General features: G+C 40.7%; 1 protein-coding gene and 1 long non-coding RNA gene across 13 annotated transcripts in view; one reads left to right on the forward strand and one right to left on the reverse strand.

The window, feature by feature from the left end:
- Positions 1–1,128: 1,128 nt before the first annotated feature.
- Positions 1,129–15,438, forward strand: part of LOC133143700 (guanine nucleotide exchange factor DBS-like) — a 40,265-nt gene continuing 25,955 nt past the window's right edge. For 5 of the 12 annotated variants that reach the window (XM_061265799.1, XM_061265856.1, XM_061265861.1 and 2 more), the window contains exon 1: positions 6,411–6,602. In XM_061265799.1, the coding sequence (XP_061121783.1) occupies positions 6,479–6,602 (124 nt within the window). In that variant the 5' untranslated portion in view covers positions 6,411–6,478. Of the gene's footprint in view, positions 1,437–6,409; positions 6,603–6,861; positions 6,997–7,591; positions 7,725–12,584; positions 12,890–15,438 lie in introns of those variants that run through there. The other 7 variants (XM_061265875.1, XM_061265886.1, XM_061265848.1 and 4 more) reach the window with 6 other exon arrangements.
- LOC133143755 (uncharacterized) lies at positions 3,021–7,577 on the reverse strand. The gene is made up of 3 exons (XR_009710477.1): positions 7,447–7,577; positions 6,788–6,854; positions 3,021–3,333 (listed from the first exon to the last, which is right to left on the reverse strand). It is a non-coding gene; the product is annotated as an uncharacterized LOC133143755 (long non-coding RNA).

A 15,438-nucleotide genomic window follows, 5' to 3' on the forward strand; every position in this document is an offset into this window, starting at 1 on the left:
TACTCGTTGTCGACTCCCCTTTCACGTGCCTGCTCTGCACACAACACAACGACGCCGGCCGCACTGCTCCCGGAAAGAGGAAGCAAGCAACAATGAACTGGATTTCAAAATAAAGTCGCGTCTAATGTCCGAAGTCAAACACGGCGATATAAATCGATGTTTACGTTTAGCCTCGATGCCAATAAATCGTAGAGCATTATATCGATTAATCGATGTGTATCGATGTATCGTTACACCCCTAGTTTTTAACGTCGCCAAAAGACCCATATCTGGCTCGCGAGCCATATCTGGTTTAATTGGTGCCCCAAAGATTTAAACCAGGTTTATTATTTTAATTCTAAACAACTTAATGAGTGTACCAGCTCAGTGGCCTAGTGGTTAGAGTGTCCGCCCTGAGACTGGAAGGTTGTGGGTCATACCAAAGACTGTAAAAATGGGACCCATTGCCTCCCTGCTTGGCACTCAGCATTAAGGGTTGGAATTGGGGGTTAGAAGAAGTGGAGCTCTTTACAAGCCCTAGGCTTCGTCTCCCTCCTTGCACAGTTACTGATATAATATGTGCTAAACAATAAACTACCTAACTACCTAAATGTATTGTGAGAATTCTGTCCTACTGGTATGCCAACTAGTAAATCCAAGATAAATAGGGTCACTGTGTCTCTGCCCCATTTGGGGTCAGGAATAGGGCCAGACAAGTTGGAACCCTCTCCCCATTTATTTTCAATCTGTATATTGATGACCGTTCTATCAGCCTCAACACCGGTAATGCTGGATGTATGATTGGCAATACTTTGGTGAATCATATTACATATGCGGCGGATGACCTTGCGGTCTTCAGTCCCTGAAGTGCTGGTACCCAGCAGCTTCTCAATGTCTACTCTGAGTATGGTCTTGTCCATGACATGACATGCAATACTAATAAGGGATCTGTAGAAAAAAAAGAGGACAAATCTTTAATGTTTCCTACATTCGTTTTCCAGAAAATGACTTGAGATTTGTGTGTGGGTGGGGTGTGGGGGGCTTAAAAGTAAATGCAGTCACTTTGACCCACTAGCATTTTGGATGTACCTAAGAGACAAACCCCATAGGGGGGTTAATAATTCTGCCCGTCAAATAAAGCAGAAGTTGAGCGTTTCTTGTAGTTGTTGTACTAGGTTCATCTTGTTTTTCCTTTTTAATCACTTCACGGTTCTCTTATATCAAACAAATTATTTTAGGTGTATTACCTGACATGTTTCGGCGGTTTCTTCCGCCTTGAAGTGGTTTCTTGTAGTTGTTTACTGCTGTCGCTGCGGTCTGCCTCTTTCAGGCCGTGAGACGCATATGAGGAAGACGGTCCACTAGGTTAGGTCCTTTTCATAGCACCAGGATGGGAACAACACTGTCTGTGGAAGATGAGCTGGAGCAGACGCCGAAGGTGCTGTCAACAGTCAGTGGTAGGATACCTCATTCCTTCATTGCATTGCATATGTCTGATGAGATTACTTCTACGAGGTGTCTCTAACATCCAGCTAACCTTTTTGTTTAAGCTTGCACATTTGTTTTCCACATTGTGGGCTGGTAAGATGCATTCCATTAGTTGACATTCGTTATCAAGGCACATGATTTCTTTTAAAGTGTGGGGGAAAAAAAAGTGTCTCCTTCAATATCGCATCTATGACATGCTTTTGTCAAACTAACCAAATCTGGAATATCATCACGTTTTATTCATCCTCTTGCCTATTAAGCTGTTTTAGGGGCAGTCTGATGTAAGTACCGTATTTTCCGGACTATAAGGCGCACCTTCAATGAATGGCCCATTTTAAAACTTTGTCCATATATAAGGCGCACCGGACTATAAGGCGCACCATTAATGCAATCACAATATAATAACTTGAAATAGTGAAAACAATAACAATATATAAATAATGTTAATATCACACAACACACAAAATAAACATGTAAAGCTTACTTTAATAAGTACAAAACGAAACAGTCAGATAGATCAGTAAACTTAAAAAGGTAAAATTCCATCCATCCATCATTCTCTATTTGGTCCATATATAAGGCGCACCGGACTATAAGGCGCACTGTCGGCTTTTGAGAAAATTTGCGGTTTTTAGGTGCGCCTTATAGTCCGGAAAATACGGTAATCGTATCTCGCTCTGCCGGGTCAATGGTGAGCGCAGGTTTCACTCAAATGACCAGTTTACTCAATCTTGCTGGCATGCTGCTGCTTTCCTTAGGCGACGACTGGTGGCTTGGCAGGGTGTGGGGAAAAAAACAAGTGTGCCACATGTCTTTGCCAAACACAAATCCCCTTGCATCCCCATCTGTCTGTCTACAATTTAGCCGAGCAAGTGTGTCTTGGTTATCAGAAGCTAATGCTGCTGCGACTGTTAGCTAAATATAATCTGTACTAAGATCTATTTACCTTTTGCCATGTTTCTCTTTTGCTCTGTGACTACGGCCAGACGGTGTGCAAGTAGTTATGCCACATCGTTTTTTTTAGGGTCACCAGATTTTGGTTTCTGAGTGAAATGGAACGGAGTGGCAATTCTATTGACAAAGTATTGTACATGTATTATGATTGAGGCAGTCCAACAAAATCCCAAACGATTTTAAAATTCCCCCCGGACATTTTATTAGGGCTCAAAAGTAGGATATGTCCGAAAAAAAGAGGACGTTTGGCAACCCTATTGTTTCAGCTGTTCAGTGGAAGTGCTGAACGGGTGGCTTGCGCAAATTTTAGGAAATAGGCTGGTAAATAAAGAATGTTGTAATGATTGATGGGTGGGCAGATGCACAATCCTCAAAACAAGTTTTCTTTTGTTCTTTCTTTTGCTTTTATTTCTTTCCTGCTTACTGTCTTATTTTATTTCTCTTTCTTTGTGTCTTTGTTTCTTTCTTTTTTGATGCTTTCTTTTTTGTTTTCTTTCTTTTTTTCTTTTTTTCTTTTTTCTTTTTTTTCTTTTTTTCCTTTTCTTTTTTTCTTTTCTTTTTTTCTTTCTTTCTTTTTTTCTTTCTTTCTTTCTTTCTTTCTTTCTTTGCAGGTAAGTTTAATTTGACTTTCTTTAAAATGTTGAATGGACCTTTTAGACTCTTTCAGTGCTTCAGTATTTTTTTTGCAAAACTGGCAGTTCACAAACAAGGTGCTGAACAACCAAATTCACAGCATGGGTTTGATACATACGTGGTGCAGTTACAGTTGGCATTAAAATCTCGTCTTCATCATGCTGTTTGCATTTTGACCTCACAAGACCAAGACAACTTCTGACAATTGACCAACATTACGAAACAGGATCTTCTCAGAGGGAAGTGGCTACTGGGGTCAGACTGTCACATTGTCATCAGCTGTTGCAAAAAAGAGACTAGAATGAATAAATACAAATGAAGGTTCAAAGACCTCAACTACTGTGTGTGTGTGTGTGTGTGTGTGTGTGTGTGTGTGTGTGTGTGCGTGTGTTAGCATGTGATATTTTTTTTCCACAAATTTGTACAATTGGTCAGTTCACACGTCGGTCTGTTATTTTTACAAATTATTAACCAAATATTGAAGATGGCTTGCTGTGTTCGACAAACCAATCAGTCTTAACGGCTTAAGAATCATGCGGCTTTTTTGTCTTAAAGTGATGGTTTGGTAGATGTCAGGACTCTGCCCGACACCGGTGATATGAAACCAAACTACGCAATGAATGGACTTTTACACTTCACTTACATAAGTGTATACTGTAAATATATATAATTAAGCTAGTGTCGCTTATTCAGTTTGCTTTTGCGTGTATTTGCATCTCACTGGGTGAAAAACATGGGAACAAATGTCTTGCCAACCACTTCTGACAGTTGAGGAACAACGAGGTGCTCGACTGCTCAGACATGCCACCTTTCCTTTCATAAAAACAATGCTATTCATTGACGATTATACAAGGCCTTTCCACTGATTGGTCAGTAGACTGGGAAAGCGGATAGTAGCAGCAAAACAAAACATACCTGCTGAGAATTTTTAAAGGCAGAAATCAGTGAGTGGAATCTGAATGTTGAATTGTTGGTTCAGTAAAGTCTATTTCCCAAACTAAATTGCTGCTGTTATGAAGCCGCTTAAAAATTAAGATTTAAGCGTTAAACCTCCTACACTGACTGACATGCTGGCCACTCTTCTATCTTTCTCATCGTGGAGTGTTTTGTGCTTCACTTGGTTGCTCAATTATGAGCATCTGAAGTCAAGTCTATTGCTCAGACATACGCTCATGTTTGTAAAAGACAATATAAGAAGTCATACACTTTTGATTTAACAAAATAAATTATAGTAATAATAATCCTAATGATAATCACATTATTAATACTTCCATGATGGAGTTAGTATGTTTTATTACCTTGGCGAAGTAGTGTCAGTAAACATACACACAGGAATCGAGTGGAACAAGGCGGTAATTTGCCTTTTTTTGAAGGCGCCAGTTAATTTTGAGTCAAACCCAGAAGGGCGTGTTGTAAATAAGTAGACACTCAAGCTTGCTTTGCAAATTCATTCAGCACATTAAGTTGAAAGGAGAGGGTGATGTCAGAGGACAACCTCCTCCCCTCTCTTCCTCTGATAAAGCAGCCCAGACATTAAGAAAAATAAACATGCGCAAACAGCAAGCGGTGGGGTCGTATTGGGCCGGCTGAGTCGTATTCATACAACATCAGTCGCCTCGGATCATGTCTCTGGTGGACTTGATTCAAGAAGTTCAAACTTTGTTGAGTCAATTGTTTCATAATTTGTCTTTTGGCACCCCCCCTCGATGTGCATCAAATATCAGTGGCGGCCATCGTCCCACCTCAGGTCAGTGTTCTCTTTAGCATGTACTGTTCATACTGTACAGTAATGTACATAAATGAACACCTCCAAATTAGGCTTCTTACAGTATGTAATACTTTCTTACTGACTGCAGTAGTAGTACGTGGCAGCTTGACCCTATAGTAACTGATTAGCTTTTGCATGTGGGTAACTTCTAACAGACTTTATACCTCCATACGCCCGCATGCAGATTTGTGGCTCCACTGACTCGCCACCACAGGTTGAGCAATGAACTGACTATAAGAGAAGAACAAGGTCAGCAAATTATCAATCCAGCCGCACAAGCAAGTGTGTTTGTACTTTGTCATGGCTGCCTGTCTTTGCTGTCGAGGAGTAGGTCAAAAAAAGAACCTTAAGTATTCACAGACGGACAACACAGGTGAGCGTTGACTTACATTTGTTTTTGGTAGTTTATGACTTTAACAGAAGCTGAATTATGTTTACGTCGGAACGTTTATCACACCTAATCCAGTTTCACTCAAAGAACATGAAAGGTCAGAGGACTTGCCTTGTTTTGTGAACATTTTGTATTTGAGTATTTCTAAGCAAACTGTGTGAGCCCCTTGGGGCATTGATATGTGTGTTTTGAAGGCGCAGACGGCTGATTCTGTACCAGTAGTATTAGTTAGAGAGCCAACTTTGTGGAGCTATGCTAATGCTAATACTTAACATTGGCTTGACAGTGGTCCCTGAAAGATTGTTCAATTTCTGTGAGTTGAGTGCAGGATTACATGGAAATAATGAATGCTTGTCATTGGCTGTGCAACGAGCAATTCAGATTGTGTCTGTGGTGTGTGTGTGTGTGTGTGTTTGTCAAACCGATACCTATCTGCGAAGCAGCAGAAGGGAGGGGCAGAAAAAGGAGGAGTGATCATGTGAGTTGGCAGGTGTACTTGTGTATGGAGAGGGAGAGACATCTAGATGAATCAAATAAAATGAGAAGTGCAGGATAAGGTTGGTGGTACTTGTTTCTTTACCTGTGGAGATGGAGAATAAACAGGAGAAGGTTTGGAAGGAGCATGAAGGTGAGCGCTTTGTCTGCATCTCACTGCCAGAGATGGAGCGCTACTACAGATACACCCAGTGCTGTCAACAGCTGCATTGTAAGTGTGTGTGTTTACCTTTTGTCTTGCATATTTCGCTTACTTCAGCTGTTACCTTAATGTGCTTGGCATGCATGCAAGCATAGAAGAAGCAATGACTAAGTGAACATGTTTGTAAAAGACAATATAAGAAGTCATACACTTTTGATTTAACAAAATAAATTATAGTAATAATAATCCTAATGATAATCACATTATTAATACTTCCATGATGGAGTTAGTATGTTTTATTACCTTGGCGAAGTAGTGTCAGTAAACATACACACAGGAATCGAGTGGAACAAGGCGGTAATTTGCCTTTTTTTGAAGGCGCCAGTTAATTTTGAGTCAAACCCAGAAGGGCGTGTTGTAAATAAGTAGACACTCAAGCTTGCTTTGCAAATTCATTCAGCACATTAAGTTGAAAGGAGAGGGTGATGTCAGAGGACAACCTCCTCCCCTCTCTTCCTCTGATAAAGCAGCCCAGACATTAAGAAAAATAAACATGCGCAAACAGCAAGCGGTGGGGTCGTATTGGGCCGGCTGAGTCGTATTCATACAACATCAGTCGCCTCGGATCATGTCTCTGGTGGACTTGATTCAAGAAGTTCAAACTTTGTTGAGTCAATTGTTTCATAATTTGTCTTTTGGCACCCCCCCTCGATGTGCATCAAATATCAGTGGCGGCCATCGTCCCACCTCAGGTCAGTGTTCTCTTTAGCATGTACTGTTCATACTGTACAGTAATGTACATAAATGAACACCTCCAAATTAGGCTTCTTACAGTATGTAATACTTTCTTACTGACTGCAGTAGTAGTACGTGGCAGCTTGACCCTATAGTAACTGATTAGCTTTTGCATGTGGGTAACTTCTAACAGACTTTATACCTCCATACGCCCGCATGCAGATTTGTGGCTCCACTGACTCGCCACCACAGGTTGAGCAATGAACAGACTATAAGAGAAGAACAAGGTCAGCAAATTATCAATCCAGCCGCACAAGCAAGTGTGTTTGTACTTTGTCATGGCTGCCTGTCTTTGCTGTCGAGGAGTAGGTCAAAAAAAGAACCTTAAGTACTCACAGATGGACAACACAGGTGAGCGTTGACTTACATTTGTTTTTGGTAGTTTATGACTTAAACAGAAGCTGAATTATGTTTACGTCGGAACGTTTATCACACCTAATCACTCAAAGAACATGAAAGATCAGAGGACTTGCCTTGTTTTGTGAAGAACATGAAAGTGAACATTTTGTATTTGAGCGTTTCTAAGCAAACTGTGTGAGCCCCTTGGGGCATTGATATGTGTGTTTTGAAGGCGCAGACGGCTGATTCTGTACCAGTAGTATTAGTTAGAGAGCCAACTTTGTGGCGCTATGCTAATGCTAATACTTAACATTTGCTTGACAGTGGTCCCTGAAAGATTGTTCAATTTCTGTGAGTTGAGTGCAGGATTACATGGAAATGATGAATGCTTGTCATTGGCTGTGCAACGAGCAATTCAGATTGTGTGTCTGTGGTGTGTGTGTGTCTTTGTCAAACCGATACCTATCTGCAGCGCAGCAGAAGGGAGGGGCAGAAAAAGGAGGAATGATCATGTGAGTTGACAGGTGTACTTGTGTATGGAGAGGGAGAGACATCCAGATGAATCAAATAAAATGAGAAGTGCAGGATAAGGTTGGTGGTACTTGTTTCTTTACCTGTGGAGATGGAGAATAAACAGGAGAAGGTTTGGAAGGAGCATGAAGGTGAGCGCTTTGTCTGCATCTCACTGCCAGAGATGGAGCGCTACTACAGATACACCCAGTGCTGTCAACAGCTGCATTGTAAGTGTGTGTGTTTACCTTTTGTCTTGCATATTTCGCTTACTTCATCTGTTACCTTAATGTGCTTGGCATGCATGCAAGCATAGAAGAAGCATTGACTAAGTGAACAATATTGGCGAAGTTATGAGCTACTTTCTTGGAATTACTGACATAATCTGTCACCCGGTGGTTTGAGAATTTTTGCTTGTCCGGTTTTAAAGGTATTTAGGATGTGCTTATTGAATTTGAAAAAGAATTGTCAAAGTGCGGGCACCCTTCAAAACTCTGTGCCCTTTAAAGTGAACAATTTTGTTTTGTGAAGGTGTTCCTTCTGTGCCACAGATTACTTTACATAATTTTACAGCCACGGAGGAGAACAGCTGGTTCGGCGAAAGTGCCATATCCTTATTTATTCAAGGTGGTTCGCAATGACATTTGCATAAATAGCATGCGTGTGTGCACGCATGCACGTGACGATTGAGTATATTTTTGGAACTTATTGCCTGCTACGGCTACTCTGATCCATTTTCTTTGGTCTTTATTTAGAGCCAATCCGTTTATTTTTAGTAGCTGAAAGGAAAAGAAGAAGAAGACTACGGCAGTAATGCTACTCTACTACTGTTGCCTTTCAGACAGTTGTCATTACATATTCAATATCTTACTGATTATTGCATTTACCCTAATTAGTTTGGTATTAATTTGAATTGAAGCAACATGTAGTAAATTAACCTAAACATAACGGCTTCTGACTCATTTTAGTGGTGCACTGGCATCTTTGTTGCTGCCATACTGTATAGTGCGCTGCCTGGCCAGAGCAGTGCAGGCTTAAATGCCGAATTCCAATTTAGTCCGTCCGTCCGACTGTCCATCCATCCATTTTCTGAACCGTTTATTTTCATGGGGGTGTGGGTGGGCTGGAGTGTATCTCAGCAGTCTCTGGGTGGTAGGCAGGGGAGACCCTGAACTGGTTGCCAGCCATGGCAGTGTTTACTGTATCCAATTCCCACCTAGATTAAAAATGATTGATTCTGTCAAAACATGGAAAACATGTTATGGAGCAGCCAGACTGAAAAGGTGAGAGGAAAACGGGTGGTATACTTTTCTTTCCCTAGTACAGTGGTTATTAACCTTGTTGGAGGCACTGAACCCCACCAGTTTCATATGCACATTCACCGAACCCCTTTTTAGTGAAAAAAGGAAAAAAAAAAATTCAAATTCAAGACGATGTTTTTTTAACTACTGCACAAAATGAGCCGTGCATGAACATTACCTTGTTCAAAGAACAACGGTGCATGAACCCACGACAAATTACATTCAGTGGAGCCTCGGTTTTCGAACACAAGCTGTTCCAGAAGGCTGTTCGAGAAGTGAATAGTTCGAATTCCGAATCATAATTTCCTAATACAAATAATGAAAAAATAAAAATCCGTTCCAAGCAGAAAAAAAAAAACATGCCTTTTTTAAGCATTTTTTCATTTGCGCATTTTTGTCCAATCGCGCAACTACAGCGCACCGCCGAACGCGCAACCGTAGCAACTGCACTGCGCTGGTTGCGTTATTGTGAAAGAGCCGTCGCTGAAATTTAGAAAATATTTTTAAAGTCCTAATGTACTTTCCAAAATTTAAATGGACCTCAGTGCGCAGGGAGCTTAATTTGGTCCGATGGCGCAACCGCAGCGCGCTGGGCGCATTGCTTTAGGAGCGTCTTTGAGTTTTAGGATGGCTTTACTGCTCCCACTTGCTTCCTTTGGAGACATGATTAGAGTTGATCCAATCCTCAGAGTTACGAGAACGAACCGAGTCAGTTGGCATGCGGGTCTTCTCGGCTCATCCCGCGAGGTTCGACAACCGAATTTCGTCCGACATCCGAAGCAAAAAAATCTCGAATTTTTTGTTCGAATATCAATTTGTTCGAGAACCGGGACGTTCGAAAACCGAGGCTCCACTGTACCTGCAAATCAGTGTAACTTCTGCTGTTGCCTTTGTGAGACTAGTTCAGACATAAGTCATCACAAATTTACACGACAAATCAGGTGTGTTTGGCCCTCCGCAGTAGAGGCTCTACCGAACCCTTGAGCCCGACCCACCGAACCCCTAGGGTTCGATCCAACCCAGGCTAAGAACCAATGCCCTAGTATAAGTGTAAAATGTGAAGACAGAGCTTGTCACTTAAAGAACTGTTTTTGTGGTGTCTCTGTAAGTGTCAAAGGAGATGTCAATTTTCATTAGTAAACACATGGTTGAACTCTAAAAATAAATCAAATGCCAAGGAGTTGGAGTCAAGACCGAGGCAATAACAACAAAAGACGTGTCAAATCCGGATTTAATGTACAACCCTGGTTAGAACTTAGAACATTAAATGATATGTGTTTAACATTTTATTGCCCAGGTGTTAAACCTTTCTCTTTCTTTGCCTCTTTGTATTTGCCACAATGGCTTGAAAGTCAATAACATTTCTTATACACATGTCGATGAAGAAAAATCAATTTTCCTTACGTATTCTTTAAATCTCAAATAGTACAAACTAATTATTTTCCACATGCAGTCACCTGGTTAAATTAAAATTGCAACAGGATATTTTAATTGCTTGGGATTTGCACAAACAAAACGTGTTGATCAGCTGCTCATAACAAATCAGCATGTGTGTTCATTTGTGGTGTGTGTGTGTGTGTGGGGGGGGGGGGGGGGTTGTGGTGGTGTTGATACTTCCTCTTTAACCGAAAAGAAAATCACAAGATTTATCACACTGTTATTCATTATTTAAGTTATGTTATCTGATGTGGTTTTATTATGTTCCGTAAGGTGCAAAAGGCTTTGACAATCTTCAAGTGCTTAGTTTTAATTATCCCCCCCCCTGCTACATTAGACATCTTGAAATAACACAGTCAACACTAATATCAAGCGAGCGCCTCTGTAAGGTTTCTCCCTTTACCACACCACACCATTCCAAAATGTTTTGTGTGTCAGTTTGGCAGGTGATTAAGGGAAAACACAGCAGCAAACCAAGGAACGCAAAACTTAACCTGCTCTGTCCGGTTCTGCACTTGGCAGATGTAAAAAGCAAGTGAGTGATGAATGTGCCATGAGTGTATATCCTACTGTCACTTCTTTCTTCCTGAGTCGCCTCTCAATTGGCGTCTTCCTGTTTACTCTCCATCTACCAGCAACGGAAAGAGTCGATAGTGCAACAAATAAATACATTTTGGCTCGTCTGCTACCCACCCAACACACACACATATGCACATACGCACACGTACACGCACACGTCTCATTTACATCCTGTGGCTGCATATCTGTGTGCACCTGCCTACTTTTGTTTAAGCAATGATTGTACACTTTCTGTAAATCCTATAAACTTCATTTCTCTTCTCAAATATCACTGTGTTTGTCTGCTATATGTGGTATACTTAACTGAAATTGCTGATCTGAACAACCAAGGATTTATAAAGAAAAATCTTGAAAATGATCAAGGGTCCCCAAACTTTTGCATACGACTATGTATATATGTGTGTATACTAGGGGTGTAACGATTCATCGATACACATCGATTAATCGATATAATGCTCTACGATTTATTGGCATCGATGCTAAACGTAAACATCGATTTATATCGCCGTGTTTGACCTCGGACATTAGACGCGACTTTATTTTGAAATCCAGTTCATTGTTGCTCGCTTCCTCTTTCCGGGCGCAGTGCGCGGCGTGTTGCGTCGTGAGCAGAGCAGGCACGTGAAAGGGGAGTCGACAACTAGTACGCGGCTCCTGGGCTGGTGCTATGGCTAGTGTCCAAAAAGACGAGGAAATTTGCTCCCCTTTAGGCTTCAAGTCATTCGTTTGGAAGCACTTTGGATTCCAAAGAAAAGATGGCTCAACGGACAAGACACGTGCAGTTTGTAAATCCTGCCATTCGGTGATATAATATTCAGGGACCACAAATCTCGCCGCACATTTAAAGAAAAAACACAAGCAAATTTCCTCGTCTTTTTGGACACTAGCCATAGCACGAGGTCAAACCCGGCGATATAAATCGATGTTTACGTTTAGCATCGATGCCAATAAATCGTAGAGCATTATATCGATTAATCGATGTGTATCGATGAATCGTTACACCCCTAGTATGTATGTATATATGTATGTATATATGTACGTATATATATGTGTGTGTATATATGTACGTATATATATGTGTATGTATATACGTGTATATATATATATATATATATATGTATGTATATATATATATGTATGTATATATATATATGTATGTATATATATATATATGTATGTATATATATATATATGTATGTGTATATATATATATATATATGTATGTATATATATATGTGTGTATATATATATGTGTGTATATATATATGTGTGTATATATATATGTGTATATATATATATATGTGTGTATATATATATATATATATATATATGTGTGTATATATATATATATATGTGTGTATATATATATGTGTGTATATATATATATATATGTGTGTATATATATATTTCCTGAAGGAACATATAAATTGGTTCAAAGAAAGTTATTTTGAGCATTGTTACATAATTCAAGCAACGATAATCACTTTAATTGATTGATGTCCTAAATTCAGAACCCACCTCCCCCCCGCCCTCCTTTAATTTTCAAATGAGTTTTCTTACCACGTAATTTTGGCACATAATGGTTCCCCCTGCGGTCATTATGTGTATGTATATACGACTTATGTCTGTGCTTGGTGCCCACTGAGTGTGACAGAAGCAGTTGCGGACTTGTGTGGAGCTTGTCAAGCATTAGAGATATCCTTTGTGCAGAAACAGTGTGAAATGTGAAACTGGGGGTGGAACTTTTAAAGCTCCGCCTACCATGGGGAGACTATGTATTCAAGTGTGTGTGTGGATGTGTGAGTGTGTTCACCACTGTGTGGTGACAGGTCAGTGAGCTGCCTCAGTCCTCAGCTGTGCAGAAATGGACTGCCAATGCCGGAACTTCCACTGGGATGTTCTCTGACAACATGCGGCTATGTGTGAGCGTCTTCTAGTATGTGTGCGCAAGCGTGCGTTTGTGTGTACATGCATTGGAGAGAGGGTCAAATAGGTAACAGCAATCATGGCTGTCAACCGAGTGTCTCAACTGTGCTTTGAGATCACCAGGCTTTGGCTGCAGCTGAAGATGATGACAGGTAGAGTGACTTCTCAAGTGTTCATTTGTTGTTTTGCAGCTTCTTTTGGTCCTATTAAGTGCACCACTGTAACATCAGTGTTCTATGATGTGGTTTGTTGGATTGTGTTTGTGTCAGGCTTTTTGATGGTTTTAGTTGTGCTTCTGATAAAAGTGTGTGTTTCCCTGGAATAACTAGCAAAGGAATGACTATTAGCAACAATATTGAATGTCTCCACAAATAGTATAGTGTCATAGTCACCGTTTCTTTAATATTTTGCAGAGGAAAAACACTTGTGGGTAGAGTTAAACCAAGATGAATAATTGAAATGAATGTTTCATTGCATAAATGTAAAACATTTCTAGAGATGATATTACAGGCTATAATGTTGATGCAGTGGTGAGGAAGCAGGCTAGTCTAGTAATCTAGTTGCCCGGACTCAAACCATGACTCTTTGGTTCCAAATCGTAATGTAGAGGTTTGACTGTACTTGCTAAAGTTGTTGAGAAGAACATCTTCCTACTTAAACACCTTATACAGATTATTTGTAGGGAAATGGTTTGGATAGGGCCACAAATGATGTCATGTTGTTCCATGAGACATTGTCATTTTCTTGAATCAGCTGATCACTGTTCACTCTTCCCTTAAGACCCAAGGATCTTCTGTATGACATGAATGAAAGATCATGGCTTGACTTTGTCATCATCATCGATTGTGTCTGATGAAAGCAAGATGCTTCTCCTTCTGAAAGCATCACTCACTGTTCATCTGCCATACATAATGCAAGCCATGCATTTTGTCTTGAGGTTAGATGCGCATATTGAAGGAGTGTGTGTGTCTTACACTGTGTGCAGATTTTTTTTTGTCCTATTAACCTAGAGTGCTTCCAGTTGTTCTCTTGGGGAAAAGGTTAGAGCACACTCCACTTTCAGTGTTTGGATGTCAAGTTCTCGCGTGTGTGTGGGGGGGGGGTTGCTATGCCTAACCCTCACTCACACATAAAGACAGTTAAGGGACCACTTAGTTTAGCCAAGTCAAGATTATAAACTGCTAAACTGGCATGGTCTTGAACACTAAGCGCACTTCCACCTAGTGTAGGCTTCATTGAGGATTTTAGCGATTAGATGCGGGTATCAATGAATTTACATGAGTTTGAAAGTAAATAGAAAAGAATATAAATTTACGTTTACCTTCCAGTGCCACATACCGTAATGATATTACCTTGCATTGTAACCGTAAGAACGCACAGCCCAAAAAACACTGTTTGTGTCCGGTTTGGTAGCAGCATTAGGCTAGCAGGACTACATTTCCCATGATTCTTAGACATGGAAGCAGGAACAAGTTCTTGTTTAGGAGTCCGGTAAAAAATAAACGTCTGCTATGTGGATGAGAACAAAATAGGAAGGAATTTGAATTAAAGATGACAAATTGAAAACAATTCAAGCATAAAGTGCATCAGATAGCTCTGATTTTTTAGTGTCAGAATGAATTTCACATTCAGGTAGTGACCTTTCAGCCAACGGATCGCCTTCCCTCCCTCAGGCAATAGTTGACCTTTTGATTGGGACCCAGTTAACTTTAGCACTACTTCACATGGTGTCAGCTGCATGTGGAAGGTAATATTTGGATTTCCTTTTTTTAATGACTACAAAATAGCCCTGTGTACCAATAGTCAGCTCTTGTCCAGTTCCTTCTCAGTTGGCATATTTGGCTTTCGACTTAGTTAAGCGCAAAGGCAGTTAACATTCAGTTTGCGCATTGTTTTAACCATCATTTTCTTCGAAGTGCACGCTTGTACATGAAAATATACATGCAAAAGCCAGTATACTTAAAAAGGCCTAAGCCGAATTGTCGGTCAGCTAAAAGCCTCTGTGTTCTATTTTTGTATTTTTTTTCCTCCTCCTTAATGGTTTGAAGAGAAGTACTTCCACCAACAGCAGCCAAATTATTTAACTCAACCAAAATCGAAATTGCAGCTTGATACGCTCCGTGTTTTTTTGTTCTTTTGTGACCAGCCTTTTTGGATGCAGTTTTCCTTGATCCCTAATTCTATCTTTGGGATCAGGACTGGACAACACATACACATTCCAGATCACTGGGTGACCTAATTTTTTTGTCAACCATTTTGTGCGTGCATGTGTTCATGTATCAGTGACAGATGGCATTTTGGTAAAGCCTCACTATAATGCCCGATAATATAGCTCTGCTTCCCTTATGACGCGCACGCATGCACGCATGCACGCATGCACGCACGCACGCACGCACGCACGCACACCCAGCCACCCACCCCCCCACACACACACATACACAAGCTGCACAGTGGCGGGTAAATCCTGGCATCTCTTCATGCACGCACGTGTGTGTTGAACTACAACTGTCCATTTCTCTGTTGGAACTCGATGGTGTGTGCACATCATCCACACTAACTTACATGCATTTGTTTGTTTGCATTGCCCTCAAGCAGGGTTTTTTGCTCCTCTGTGCATGCGTACACAGTGCTCAACACACTCCTACTTCCTGGGACTTTGAACATTGACTGTCCATAAGTAGTTGGAGCCATTAACAGCTGG

The sequence above is a fragment of the Syngnathus typhle genome, linkage group LG2 (genome assembly GCF_033458585.1).
Source record: "Syngnathus typhle isolate RoL2023-S1 ecotype Sweden linkage group LG2, RoL_Styp_1.0, whole genome shotgun sequence".
Classification (NCBI taxonomy): Eukaryota; Metazoa; Chordata; class Actinopteri; order Syngnathiformes; family Syngnathidae; genus Syngnathus; species Syngnathus typhle.